Source organism: Pan troglodytes, chromosome 1, assembly GCF_028858775.2.
Source record: "Pan troglodytes isolate AG18354 chromosome 1, NHGRI_mPanTro3-v2.0_pri, whole genome shotgun sequence".
In the NCBI taxonomy this organism is placed as follows: domain Eukaryota; kingdom Metazoa; phylum Chordata; class Mammalia; order Primates; family Hominidae; genus Pan; species Pan troglodytes.
Genome location: NC_072398.2, coordinates 65,502,562 through 65,516,891, shown reverse-complemented (window position 1 = coordinate 65,516,891; position 14,330 = coordinate 65,502,562). Strand labels below are relative to the sequence as shown.

General features: G+C 46.3%; 1 protein-coding gene across 3 annotated transcripts in view; it reads right to left on the bottom strand.

Moving 5' to 3' along the window:
• The window catches only part of NCF2 (neutrophil cytosolic factor 2), a 36,979-nt gene extending 22,869 nt beyond the window's left edge, over positions 1 to 14,110 (bottom strand). The window contains exons 1-3 of one of the 3 annotated variants that reach the window (XM_054656620.2): positions 14,029 to 14,110; positions 11,733 to 11,936; positions 8,487 to 8,569 (exon numbers count right to left, since the gene is read on the bottom strand). In XM_054656620.2, coding sequence (XP_054512595.1) covers positions 8,487 to 8,569; positions 11,733 to 11,906 — 257 coding nt within the window. In that variant the 5' untranslated portion in view covers positions 11,907 to 11,936; positions 14,029 to 14,110. Of the gene's footprint in view, positions 1 to 8,486; positions 8,570 to 11,732; positions 11,937 to 12,199; positions 12,504 to 14,028 lie in introns of those variants that run through there. The other 2 variants (XM_016933934.3, XM_016933950.3) reach the window with 2 other exon arrangements.
• Between the last annotated feature and the right edge of the window lie 220 nt (positions 14,111 to 14,330).

Sequence of the window (14,330 nt, the reverse complement as noted above, 5' to 3'; positions counted from 1 at the left end):
GTGCAGTGGTGGGATTTCAGCTCGCTGCAAGCTCCACCTCCCAGGTTCAAGTGATTCTCCTGCCTCAGCCACCTGAGTGGGACTGAGCTGGGACTACGGGCGAGCGCCACCACGCCCGGCTAATTTTTTATATTTTAAGTAGAGACCAGGTTTCACCATGTTGGCCAGGCTGGTCTCAAACTCCTGACCTCGACTGATCTGCCCGCCTTGGCCTCCCAAAAGTTCTGGAATTACAGGCATGAGCCACCATGCCCAGCCCCAGATAGTTTTTCTAATGTTGCTCCCACTGCCTTGTGCTGCTGGATTGGCGTGGAGCTGACTGGCTCGAGGTATATCAGGGCTGCTGTCCTGGGACTTGTAGCAGAGAATGTGAGCTGACCACATCAATAGGGCCCACAGGCATGTAGGTGGGACCTGGACACACACTTCTGAGGATGCTGGCCCAGGCCTTGACCATGGGCTCCACAGAGGCCCTGGTGGGAGGGAGCCATTGCTGGGCTATAGGGGGTGGGAGCAGCAGGCATAAGCTACGCCAGCCTCACTCCACTCAGTCCCCTGACCTGGCAGGAATAAATTTGGCTGCCTGGTTGTGGCTCACACCTGGGCAACTGGACTGTAAGTCTGTAAGTCCCTAGGCCACCATCTGACCCAGAGCTACCAACCCGGCTTCTCTTGGAGATAAGCCTGGAATGTGGACACAGGCTGGCAGGAATCCTCAAGAGGCAGTGTGATGTAGTAAAGGGGCCAGGAGCCAGAGTCCAGATCCAACAGCTCTGCCACTAACTTGGGGACCCTAGCAAGTCACTTCCCTGGCCTGAAGTTCCACGCCAATATTATGGCAGCATATTGTATACAGGGACATATTATATGCAAAGAATGTATCATATAGGGAGCTTGCCAGCATATGGATCCCACTTCTGGAGTCAAAACCACCTGGTTTGAGTCTTGGCTCTGTCACTTAACTACCTGTTGAGAAACGGCAAGTTACCTAGCTTCCCTAAGTCTGTTTCCCCATCTTTAGAATAAGAGAATAATAAGGCCGGGCGCAGTGGCTCACGCCTGAAATCCCAGCACTTTGGGAGACCGAGGCAGGTGGATCACGAGGTCAGGAGATCGAGACCATCCTGGCTAAAATGGTGAAACCCCATCTGTACTAAAAATAAAAAAATAAAAATTAGCTGGGCATGGTGGTGGGCGCCTGTAGTCCCAGCTACTCGGGAGGCTGAGGCAGGAGAATGGCATGAACCCGGGAGGCAGAGCTTGCAGTGAGCAGAGATCACGCCACTGCACTCCAGCCTGGGTGACAGAGTGAGACTCTGTCTCAAAAAAAAAAAAAAAAAAAAAAGAGAATAATAACAGCATATACCTCACAAGTTCATTGTGAGAACTAAAGGAGATGAAGCATTTGGGTACTTCAGACAGTGCCTGGCACACACCGTAATTTTTTACTATTGTTTTTGTTGTTTTATTTTCTTTAGCTCTAACACTCTACCAATTAATCCATACATCAGCCACTTATTACATGTTTACTTAAAGCTCCATGCCATATAAGCTATTATCAGGATATTTTAAAAATACATGGCATAGAAGCTGGAACTCTGATCTCATGGAAGTTTAGAGCTGAGCACAAGGGCTGGTTGGCCAAGAGAGTCATAAGGAACAGGTGCCAGTGTGGCTGGGGGAGAAGCCATCACCATTAGGGTTGAGGTAAGTCACACAGTGGTAGCAGTGGCTATGTAGGAAATAAAAGAAGAGAGCTTGGGTTTGAAATAGGAGGATGGCTTTCTCTACTATCCCTGTTAATAAAGATGGTTGTAAAACCTACTAAATGCATGCAGGCCATTCTTTAAGTAGCAATGGGGCCTTTCATGTCTTTTCCACGCATCTTTCTGGGTTCCTGGAAAGAGGAAGAAGGTACCCAGAAGTACGCCAGAAATCAGGTTCCTCTTTCTAAGCCAGAAGGTGGGGTAACTAGCTTCAATTCACTGAGCCGCTGAGCCTCTTCCATCGCGAAGAGGACAGGCAGAAGCAGAGGTTTCCTGTTTCCTGGCAGCTGCAATTTCCACTGTGTTCTATTGCCTGTTTGGGAGCTCGCTGAAGGTCTCAGAGGGCACACACTTTAACTGCCGTCAGCATTAACCTACCAACGTGCCTTCCTCCCTGCTGAGCTGGCTAAGCAGATGGATTTCAGCTGGGAAGTGACACCACCTGGGTCTATCTGGCATTGCATGAGCCCAGCAAAATCCTCCTAATAATTCCCTAGCCCATCAAGGTGTCTACAGAGGCCCGGTGCAGTGGCTCGTACCGGTAATCCCAGCATTTTGGGAGGCCAAGGCAGGCGGATCACTTGAGGTCAGGGGTTCGAGACCAGCCTGGCCAACATGGTGAAACCCCATCTCTACTAAAAATATTTAAAAATTAGCCGGGCGTGGTGGTGCGTGCCTATAGTCCCAGCTACTCATGAGGGTGAGGCAGGAGAATCACTTGAACCCAGGAGGTGGAGGTTGAAATGAGCCAAAATCATGCCACTGCACTCCAGCCTGGTTGACAGAGCGAGACTCCAACTCAAAAAAAAAAAAAAAAGTGTCTACAGATTTGGGCCTGGTAGGAGAGAGAGAGAAAGAACTGACAAATTATTCAGAGGGTTTGCTTTGTTTTAAAGACAGGGTGGACCCGCCTAGGCAATATGGAGAAACCCCACCTCTACTAAAAGTACAAAAAATTAGCCAGGCATAGTGGTACGTGCCTGTAGTCCCAGCTACCCGGGAAGCTGAGGTTGGAGAATCACCTGAGCCCAGGAAGTCAAGACTGCAGTAAGACATGATTGCACCACTCCACTCCAGCCTGGACGACAGAATGAAATCCTGACTCAAAAAAAAAAAAAGAAAGAAAGAAAAGAAAGAAAGTCCAACAACCAAAAAAACAGGGTGGGGCCAGGGGCTGAGGCTTGAGCCTGCAGTTCCAGCTACTCCGCCAGAGGCTGGGGCAGGAGGATCACTTGAGCCCAGGAGTTTGAGGCCAGCCTGGACAATATAGTGAGACCCCTTCTCTAAAAAAAAAAAAGATTACTTATTTTATTTATTAATTTTGTTATAGAGACGGGGGTCTCACTATGTTGCTCAGGCTGGTCTCGAACTCCTGGGTTCAAGCAATCCTCCCACCTCAGCCTCCCAAAGTACAAAGACTGCAACTGTGAGCCACTGCACAGAGCCTAATTAATTTTTAAAACGGGGAAGGGGCATCCTTGCTAAGTGTTTTTTTTTTTTTTTTTTTTTTTTTTGAGACAGAGTCTCGCTCTGTTGCCCTGGCTGGAGTGCAGTGGCACGATCTCGGCTCACTGGAAGCTCCGCCTTCCGGTTCACACCATTCTCCGGCCTCAGCCTCCCGAGTAGCTGGGACTACAGGCGTCCGCCACCGCGCCTGGCTAATTTTTTGTGTTTTTAGTAGAGCCAGGGTTTCACCGTGTTAGCCAGGATGGTCTCGATCTCCTGACCTCGTGATCTGCCCGCCTCGGCCTCCCAAAGTGCTGGGATTACAGGCGTGAGCCACCTCGCCTCGCCAACTAAGTGTCGTTTTTAAACATGTCTCTGAAAGCATCGGCCTGCTTCCCAGCCCCCTCGCTCCCTGCTGCAGGCCTCTTTTCGGCCTCTCCACTTGTTTACCCAGAGCTGCAGCCCTGAAGGGGGTTCCGCTTTGACACACAGCTCTTTTCCCACTACACAGGGTCGCAATAATCTCAGTATGAGAATCCCAAAATAGCATTCAGCGCTGTGTGCCAGTGGGCCGTGCTGCGGCAGCCCCCGCCTCCCTCTAGCCCTTCTTCAGCGGTTCTCTTCGTGGCCATTTGGAAGCATCCCCCAGGAGGCAGCCAAGGTGCTGGCAGCTTCCTGCAGGGCTCTGCTGGGCTGGGCATGGGTGCTTTCTTCACACCCACACTTCAGTGACACCCCTTGGGGCGCCTTGGCTGCACTGGACCCAAAGCCCCTCCCCTCCCAGGCAGGGGATCCACCAGCTGAAGCAGCAACCTTGCCATAGCTTTTCACAAGCTCCAGGCTTGAGAGAGTTTATAATCCCCATTTCTGTAATACTCCTGGGAGGTTTCTTAGTAACCTGCTTGTTCCCATGCTGCCAGTGCCCCATGCGCCCAGAGTCCACAGCTCATACACCTGCACCCAGGACAATGGAATCTCAGCAAGCTGAAAGAAGTCAAAAAACTTCAGACATCTTTGGGATGCTGCAGTGGCTGCTGTGACGGAGGTTTGGGCCCACTCCCTTTCCTGTTTCCAAGTCAGCAGGAAGAAGGCTTTGCTATGGAGCCTCTTTAAGCCAGCTCCATGGAATGGGTCTCACCCTTATTGTCATGCCCTAAGATTCATAAGGCACAGGATCTGAAAGACAGCTTCGAGCCCCTGTGCCTTTCAGATGACAACGCTGGGGCTAGAGAGGCGAGACAGCTTGGCTGTTATCCCTGAGACTCTGCTTGCCTTTTCAGAAATGTGCTCTAACTTTGTTCTGTTGGAACTTTATAATGACGGAAGAGCAACACAAAAACATATGAAAGTGGGGAAAATAGAGGGAAATAGAGGGGGAAAAACCTCCATCCATAACATTATCAGCCTTAAACAATTCCCTTTTGTAATCTGAGGGAATTCCTTTTTTTTTTTATTCAGACAGAATCTTGCTGTGTTGCCCAGGTTGGAGTGCAGTGGTGTTATCTCGGTTCACTGCAACATCTGCCTCCCAGGTCCAAGCTATTCTCCTGCCTCAGCGTCCCAAGTAGCTGGGATTACAGGCACCCACCACCATGTGCTGCTAATTTTTTGTATTTTTAGTAGAGACAAGGTTTCGCCATGTTGGCCAGGCTGGTTTCAAACTCTTGACCTCAGGTGATCCGCCTACCTTGGCCTCCTAAAGTGCTGGGATTACAGGTGTGAGCCACTGTGCCCAGCCAATCTGAGGGAATTTCTATCCCACACATTAAGAAGTAATTTCTCTAGCCCCCATCCCGCTTACTTAAAACTACCTCTCACAGCAGTTACCCACTTCTGCCTTGCATTACAGTTACTGGTGTTCTTGACTTGTTTCCCCTTTTTAATTTATAAGTTCCTTGAAACGGAGACTATATTTTGCTCACTTTTATTTAATCCAACACTTATTTATTGAGTAACTACTATGCTAGATACTGAAATACAAGCATGAGTAAGTAAAGATTTCTTACGAAATTCGTAGAGTAGTGGAGAAGACAAATATATACAGGAAGCAAATATCTGTCACGGGCCAGACATATTACAAAAGGAGGCTCAAAAGAGGGAGCAGGCGCTGCCTTAGTGGTTGGGCATGGCTGGGGCAAAGGCACGGAGGATGCATGAGTGGGTGGCAGCAGCTGGACCACATAGGAACAGGCAAGGGAATTTGGCCTTTATCTTGCAGTCATGGAAGCCACTGGAAGTTCTCACAGAGATTGCTTTTTTTTAATTTTTTTTTATTTTACAAGATCACTCTGGAATATGAATGGAGGGGACAAGAGCAGTGGCTGGGAAATCAGTTTGGAAGTGACTGCTGTAGTCCTGGTGAAAAATGAGGGTCTCAACCAAGGCAGTGCTAGTGGGGATGGAGAGAAATAGGTGGATTTAAGAAATATTTAAGAGGTCAACCTGATGAGGTTTAGGGAAAGAGACATTCCCTGGATGGATCTCAGGTACAGATTCTGTGAGAAATGGAGGCCAGCCATATGGGAGAGGGTGGCCTTGCCCAGGAATGGATCCTCAAGGTTCACATACGGACTTCGTATCTATAGCCCCTGAATTGTACGTAAACGAATGTGTGTGCTTGAAAGTGTATTTCTGGAAACACATTTTGCCATTTAACAACCACTGCTGCAGTTGTAAAAGGGAAAAGGGTCAAGAACAGAACTTCAAAGGGAATACCAACACCTAGGGAATTGCGCAAGAGGGCCTGCTTGAGGTTGAGATTAGTGCCTCATTTGTATAATTTCCTCATTGTTGAATTACAGATAAAACTTGGTAGATTTTTCTCTCAGGTGTAACTATTAATATTACCAATCACAGATTAATTGAATCCTGGGTCTTACTTTTAGAAGTTTCCAAGATCTTTCTAATCACTCAAAACCGTAGCCTTCCAGATCCTGGGACTCACGGGCATTTTTTGGAGGAAATTCTTTCTGGGAGCCTTCACTCTTTTGCCAGTTGTATCTCTTCTTTATAGACTATTAGAGGTCACTAAGGAATGACCTTAGAGTTTGCGTTTTGAGATTTAAGATCGGCTGAAGGATTTGTTGTTAGGCCTCCCTGCATATTCTATAGTCTGGAGATGGGGTAAGGGGGAGTGAGAAAGAGAAGGATGTTAAGAGCGGGGACAGGCAGTTAGAGGCAAGACGTCGGTCAAGATAAACACCTGCTGTACCAAAATATCTCATGTGTCCCATAAATATATACACCTACTGCATACCCACAAACATTAAAATAAAAAATTAAAATTAAAAAATTTTATAAAGTCACAATAAATATGTCACACTAAATATGGGGGGAAGAGAGAGCTAAATGCCTGGATATCTTCTCCCAATCCCAGGCTCTCTTTCTCCCCAGATTGCCATTGTGTCTGTGGTTTTTCTTTTAGGAAAGACTTCACTTCTACTTTCACTTCTTCAGGTAACTAACTGCATCTACATCTTTAAAGTCCTTTGAGCATCTTGTGGTTGCCCTTAGCAACAGCTGCATACATGGGTTTTACAGGCTCTGTTTCTGACCAAACCATAGGATCAAAGCCTTTCAGGGTGGCACAGGATCAGAGCCCAGCCCTCTCTCTGATGTCTGGACATCGTCTACAACCTCCCTGCTGCTCCATCCACGCCCGGCCTCACCCTCACCCCACCCACACCATGCACAGACCATTTTCACTGTCAGAAAGTTCTTTATTAGGCTGGGCTCAGTGACTCATGCCTGTAATCCCAGTACTTTGGGAGGCCGAGGTGGGTGGATCACAAGGTCAGGAGTTCGAGACCAGCGTGGCCAACATGGTGAAACCCTGTCTCTACTGAAAATACAAAAATTAGCTGGACGTAGTGGCGGGCACCTGTAATCCTAGCTACTTGGGAGGCTGAGGCAAGAGAATTGTTTGAACCTGGAAGGCAGAGGTTGCAGTGAGCCGAGATCACACCACTGCACTCCAGCCTGGGTGACAGGGCGAAACTCCGTCTCAAAAAAAAAAAAAAAATTCTTCATTAGCCTGAGCCAAACTCCTCTTCCCTAGAACTGATGCACACTGGTGGAACAGTTTCTACAAAGGGTCAGTTTCCCATGCCCCAAAACATTTGAAATTATCACTTAGAATTTTTTTCCTTTGTTATTTGTTATGAGGTATTTGTGCAGGATGAGAGGGAGGAGGAATTGAGATTAACTTTCATTTTGAATTTATTAATCTTTGTACTAATTATTCCATGTTGACTATAAACAAACCTAAAAATGCAGACAGGGTGATAGAAGAAAATGGATTTTCCTATAATCCCACCATCCAGAGAGAATTATTGATAACATTTTGATCTATGGCCTTCCAGACTTTATTCTGTGATACAGAAATGGGACTATGCTATATGAACTGTTTTGAAATCTGTTTTTAAATTTAACATCTGGCTGGGCGTGGTGGCACACGCCTGTAATCCCAGCACTTTGGGGGGCTGAGGTGGGCAGATCACCTGAGGTCAGGAGCTCAAGACCAGCCTGACCAACATGGAGAAACCCCATCTCTACTAAAAATACAAAATTAGCTGGGTGTGGTGGCGCATGCCTGTAGTCCCAGCTACTCGGGAGGCTGAGGCAGGAGAATCGCTTGAGCCTGGGAGGCGGAGGTTGCGGTGAACTGAGATTGCGCCCTTGCACTCCAGCCTGGGCAACAAGAGTGAAACTGTCTCGGAAAAAGAAAAAAATTAACATCTACTGCAAACTTTTTCTGTATAAGTACATATGCTACTTACTTATCTGTAGTAATTTATTCTTATACATATAATGTTAATTTGTATTATCATTTTTGCAGCTGAAGTATATTTCCTCAAATGGATTAAACCAGGTTTTGGAAATGCATTTTGCTGGGATGAAGCCAGGTTTTGATGCAGTTTCATGATCATCCCCATTCTGTGACAGCTCAGTACCTCATAGGAGACCTACATGGGTGACCCCATCAGGGACACTGGTGGGGTGCCACACCAGCTGAGTATCAGGCCCATAATGGCTACCTAGGCTCATTGTGCCTATGACACAGCTGATTTATAATCTGGTGGCAGACCTGCCTTGCCTCCCCAGTGAGAGCTTCTGCCTCACCTGCTGATTTATTGCATAACTGTCCCCAGAAGGGCCAGTCACATTTCCCAACAGAGGTTGGGAAGGTACTGCTCAAACACCAAGCCCACAACACTGAGACCCCTTGGGTTTCTCTTTGAAATCCTCCAGTTGGTGCAACATTGAACCACTTACTTCTCTGTCTGGTAGTAGAGCATCCCTCGTTGGAAGTAAGCCACTGCCAAGTGCTTGTCTCGGTTAATGCTTCTGGTAAAGGCCTGAGGAGAGAAGGGTCCAGACGTGGCCATGATGCAAGGCAGTGAGGAGGTGTGAGATGAGCCACGGCTCACAGAGCCCTAGCTCCCTGTGGTGCCCAGCTCTCCTGTCTGCCCTCGTCGGCACCTCGAGGCCCACCCTGTGCTCTCATGGTGCACCCCACTTCGCTCTCACATTTAGGAGCTGAAGTCTGGGACAATGGTGTGCATTCCTTGTATTGTCATTCCAGTTCTGCTGTGGATCTACAAAACATTCCTGGAGCCATACATATACCATCTGATTTCTGCTTTTGTTAGTCATATATGGCCTAGAAAAGCTACACAAGAATCCAATAATTCCCAGGTGCGGTTGCTCACACCTGTAATCCCAGCACTTTGGGAGGCCAAGGCAGGTGGATCACTTGAACCCAGGAGTTCAAGACCAACCTGGGCAAAATAGTGAGACTCCATCTCTATGAAAAATTTAAAAATTAGTCAGATGTGGTGGCACATGCCTGTGGTCCCAGCTACTTGGGGGACTGAGGTGGGTCAATCGCTCGAGCCCAGGAGGTGGAGACTGCCGTGAGCTGTGACGGCACCACTGCACTCCAGCCTGGGCAACAAAGTGAGGCACCCTGTCTCAAAAAAAAAAAAAAAAAAAAAAAAAAAATCCAATGATACAAATAAAGACAAAGTGGACTATAAGGGTGCAGACACTAATGGATTATCACCAACAGAAATCTTAGATGAAAAGAAACACTAAAGCATTTTCCCAAAGGAGCTCATCATTTTAAAAATGGACTTGACAATATGAAGCGCCTTCTTTGTAACTGTCTCTGACCTCTGAGACTAGAATTCAGAATAGATAATTTAGACATTTACCTGATACTAATAAAAAATACATAATATCTATATTTAAAATATAGTTAGTTATATTTAATGACCTCATTCCCAAGTTCCTTTTTCATTAGTGTAGCTTTCATTTCTATTATCGCTGTTTTTATAATATGATTAGATAGAAGCTTTGAGCCAGTAGACACTATGTTACTAAATCAGTACTTTAAAATCTTTGGTCTTCTGTCTTTCATTCATATGAATTTAACTGCTGTTTGCTCTAATTTCTTTGAGTTCTCCTAGTTTGAGTAGAGTACAATTTTACTGTGAAACAATGCAGTGAGACTGTGCTATGAAGTGAAGGTAGAGTTTTTGGAGGTGATAATGATGTGAAACGTAAAGATACAATTCCTATCCAACACAACAGAGCACCTTGTCCAGGAGAGTAGTAATTACTATTTATTGCTCTGTGGAAGATAAAAAAGATAGGGAAATAGGAGAAGCTTCTTTGAAAAATGAAACATCATTAGACGGGCTTGATGGTGCATGCCTGTAATCCCAGCTACTTGGGAGGCTGAGGCAGGAGAATCACTTGAACCCAGGAGGCAGAGGTTGCAGTGAGCCGAGATTGCACCACTGCACTCCAGCCTGGGTGACAGAGTGAGACTCCGTCTCAAAAAAAAAAAAAAAGAAAGAAAAAATGATATGTAATGTAATAATGAAATTTTAACCCTTGTTGCATTTCTTGTATTCCTATGAATGTATTGAACATTCAGTTGAAATAAATAATAAAAGTTATTGCAAATGAAAATAATTAAAATATTATATAAATTGTTATATTTGTTTACTATACAAACTTATACATGAATAGTATACAATTAAAATGATAATGAATAAGAATGCATATAAATGCTAGTAGGAAGGGCTCAAGCAGGAAAACAAAGAAAGGCAGAAGGAATGAGGCTAGAAGCAGAGGAATGCCAGGAGAAACAGAGACATGTGGGCCTGAAGGCCTGGGAGCTGAGAGGTGAGTGGTGGCCCACACAACCTTGCCAAGGATCCCATATCCAGGCCAAGGCAGGAGGCTACAGTCCCTGCTGGCATAGCTGTGCCCAGACTAGCTGCCAATCTCTTCTCCTGGACAATGTGCACTTTGTGTCCATCAGCCCTCAGAATGTGTGGTGCTGTTCACTCAGCCCCTCAGCAGGCCCCTGAGAGGAGGTGGGGCCATGTCCTCCCTCCAGCCAGAGGTGGGGGGTCCTGCCATGCTCTGCCTTAGAGCCTGAGATTGACTTGTCAAGCTATGTGAGAACATTTCAGTCACTTCTCTGTCTTCCTGTCAGGAGGGTGTGGCTGAGGCTTGTTTACCTGCTGTTGGAGTGTGGAAGGGACTGGTTCTTTAAGGGACCTGGGGAGTCAGCCACTGCCACACCTTGCAAAGACTGGCAGTAAATGGTAAAAATAATAACTAACTCTTATACAGTGGTGTGAAGTTCCACAGGACATTAATAGTTTGGCATCTCACTTAATTTTCATGATATTTAGAAACTCAGGAAGCTGAAAGCCAGATGTCTACATAGGCTACATAGCTTGCTTAAGACTAAAAGTCCAGAGAGAGACAGAGGCTAGGATTCGATCCTAGATCTTCTCCTTCCAAACTCCATACCCTTTCCACCTTACCACAACCAATCAAAAAAATAATTATTGAGAATGCTTAACTCCATACTATGGTATTTGAGTGAGAAAACATAACGAAAAAGATGTGAGACATCCCACACCATGCCCCCAGCAGACATCACTAGTCAATCACAGTACAATTTCCTCTTGCCAGCCTCAGCATCTTTAAAAGAGTCTCCTTTATAATTGATCAGAATTGTCACTTGGGATAAAAGCTATTTTTTGTAAGTGCCTCCCTTAAATCTCTTGAGCAGGCAAAGTCGACACACATGAAAGTCTTGGAAAGCCAAAAGAGGTGCCTTAGAATCAATAATCAGGTGTAAAGCGCTGGGATAGATAGAGATTCTGTGCCCAGAAGGAGTTCTGTGTAGAAGAAAGTACGACTAGGACAGCCTTCACAAAGGTGTTAAAGACAGTTGTAGAATGATTTTAATTTAGAAGATGGAGAAAGAGGCAACCCTGGCTGCCCCTCACCTGCTCTCCACCTGGAGAGCTTTTAAAACTGGCTGCCTGGGGCCCCTCCCAGACCAGTTAAATCAGGCTGTCTAGGGGTGGAGCTTGGGCAACTTTTGTTCTTTTCAATCTCCCCAGAGGTTAGGTTTCCGAAATGCAATGGGGTTGAGAATCATAATAACAAATGCACAGAGGAGGCCCGGAAAGAGGCACCTCCACTCACCTTCTCTGCTTCAGTCATGTTCTTCAGGATAGTGTACATGCAGCCAATGTTGAAGCAAATCCGGGAGTGGGGGTCCTGGACGGCACTGAAGGCATCCAGGGCTCCCTTCCAGTCCTTCTTGTCCGCTGCCAGCACCCCTTCATTCCAGAGGCTGATGGCCTCCACCAGGGACATGATTACGTAGAAACCAGGAGGCCAAGAGAGCTGCCAGGAGACAGAGAGAAGACAGGTTGGAGCGTCTCCCCTAGCAGGGCTGCCTTAGTGGCCCCCAAGGTGTTCACTTTCTGGGCCAGATGAGTAGAATGGGGCCCAGCCTCCCTTAAGATAACTTCTCAGTGTTGCAAATGCATCAGGAAATGTCCCCACCTTTTGGCAACTGACTCATAACCCTACCATGAGAGAGAAAAGGAAAGAAGCAGAGAGAGAGAGGGCGAGTAGGGGTGGAGTGTGGAGGAGAGAGGAAGTACATCAGCTGCTGCCTGAAGGATCAGTTCCCCAAAATGCTTCTGCTCTGTCACCCAGCTCCTCTTCTCTCTCCCACCCCTGTTCTGTGGCAGCTTCTGGCCAAAGCTCTGCTTCTAGAGCCAGGGTAACCTTGGCAGGTAGAGGCACCTCCCTGGTGATAATGACAGGAGGCAACCAAATGCCTAGGCAGATAGGGGCAGGTCCCTGGTGAAACCCCACCTTCAAGCCAAAAACAGCCTGAAGGCTGAAAGACTAGGCTACTGGTCCCAAATGAAACCCGTGACCTAGAGTGAGAACTTCTGTTCCTGTTTGTCTGCTCTTTCCCAATTAATTATTTCTGACTAATGCCTTTTAACCAATTGAATGTTGCCTTTTCCAGTACTACCTATGTCCTGCCCCTCCCCTATTCTGAGCCCATAAAAGCCCCAGACTCACCCACAATGGGGGGACTTTCCTGCCTTTGGGTAGGGGAACCACCCCTGCATCCCCTCTCCACTGAAAGCTGTTTTCATCACTCAATAAAACTCCCCACCCAGGCCGAGTGGGCAGGCCATCTCCTGCAGCAGGTAGTGTGGCCCACTGAGGCCTGGGCAGGGTGTCACCAGCCAGATGTTCCTGGCTTACAAAGTGATGGAGAAAAAATCCTGTGTCACTGGGCCTTGATTTCCACACCCTTGTTAAATGGGAGTGTCAGATGAGAGGATAATTCTTTCCAGTCTTGAATGAATTCCTTGCTCACTTTTTTGTAATCCCATAGGCTGTATTAATATGTTAGTGTTTATCTTGAGCTGAAATTATCATTAACAAATTTTTGAGACAGGATAATCTTTGGAGATCCATCTGATCTGGGCCTGAAATAACTTTTTTTTTTTTTTGAGACAGAGTTTCACTCTTGTCGCCCAGGCCGGAATGCAGTGACACGATCTCAGCTCATTGCAACCTCTGCCTCCTGGGTTCAAGCAATTCTCCTGCCTCAGCCTCCTGAGTAGCTGGGATTACAGAAGCCTGCCACCACGCCCTGCTAATTTTTGTATTTTTAGTAGAGATGGGGTTTCACCATGTTGGCCAGGCTGATGGTCTTGAACTCCTGACCTCAGGTGATTCGGCCTCCTCGGCCTCCCCTCAGAGTGCTGGGATTACAGGAGTGAGCCACCGTGCCCAGCCAAAATAACTTTTATGAACATTCATGAAGTTCAGAGGGGACCAATTTCCTGCAAATGTCAAAATTGGGAGCCACATATGACAGTGAATTATGACTTCTCCCATCTTCCAGTGAAAAATTGAAGAGATGAAAGTCCTGCACTGATGACTAATGGATTTACTAGTCTCTGAAAAAACAGATTTAAGAGTTCTTTCCTTGCTTTTCCGGAAAAGTAAAAATCAGTAAAACCTCCCAGAGGAATAACTGGGGGTAAAGGGTATAGCCAATTTGGCTTGCTAAAATCCAGGCTTCTTTTTAGGTAAAATGCATGTTTATGGGGGTCAAATACTTAGATGCAAACTCTTGTTTTGTAGCAACTGAAAGAACTCACTCATTATCACCAGGCTTCCCCCAAAAGCCTGAAAATAAAACTTAAAAATGTATACTCCACAGTGCTTGTAGGATTGAAGGTGTGAGAATTAAGAAGACATGTGTGTCTTTGTCCAGATTGTTTTCCTGTGTTTACAAGGCCTTCCCAGCTCGCTTCTTTGCCTGGCAAACTCCTACTCATCTTTCAAAGCCCAGTTTAAATGTCGCCAACTGTGCTAAATCTAGCCCCCAACTCCGGGTAGTAGGAGAATTTTCCTCTCCTTTGTACCACCTTTACCCAAAAACTTGCATCATACTTACTGCAATTTATCTCTTTATCTGCTCAATTCATGGGCTCCTTGGAAGTTGGGACCATGCCTTTTCATTCTAGGATCTCTAGCACAGATACTCAATACATGATGAAGGGATGCATTCTAAAAGAAATTAGAAATCATTGGTAAATGACCTGCAGGTAGCAGTGATGGCAGAAAGAGGTATTGCTATTCCATCTAGTGAATAAATAATCAGGACTTGAATAGCACATTAATTATTCCTGAGAAAACCAAATGGATTTGTAGCTAAATTAGACTTCATTTTTAAAAAATGTTTTTGCCCTCCTATCA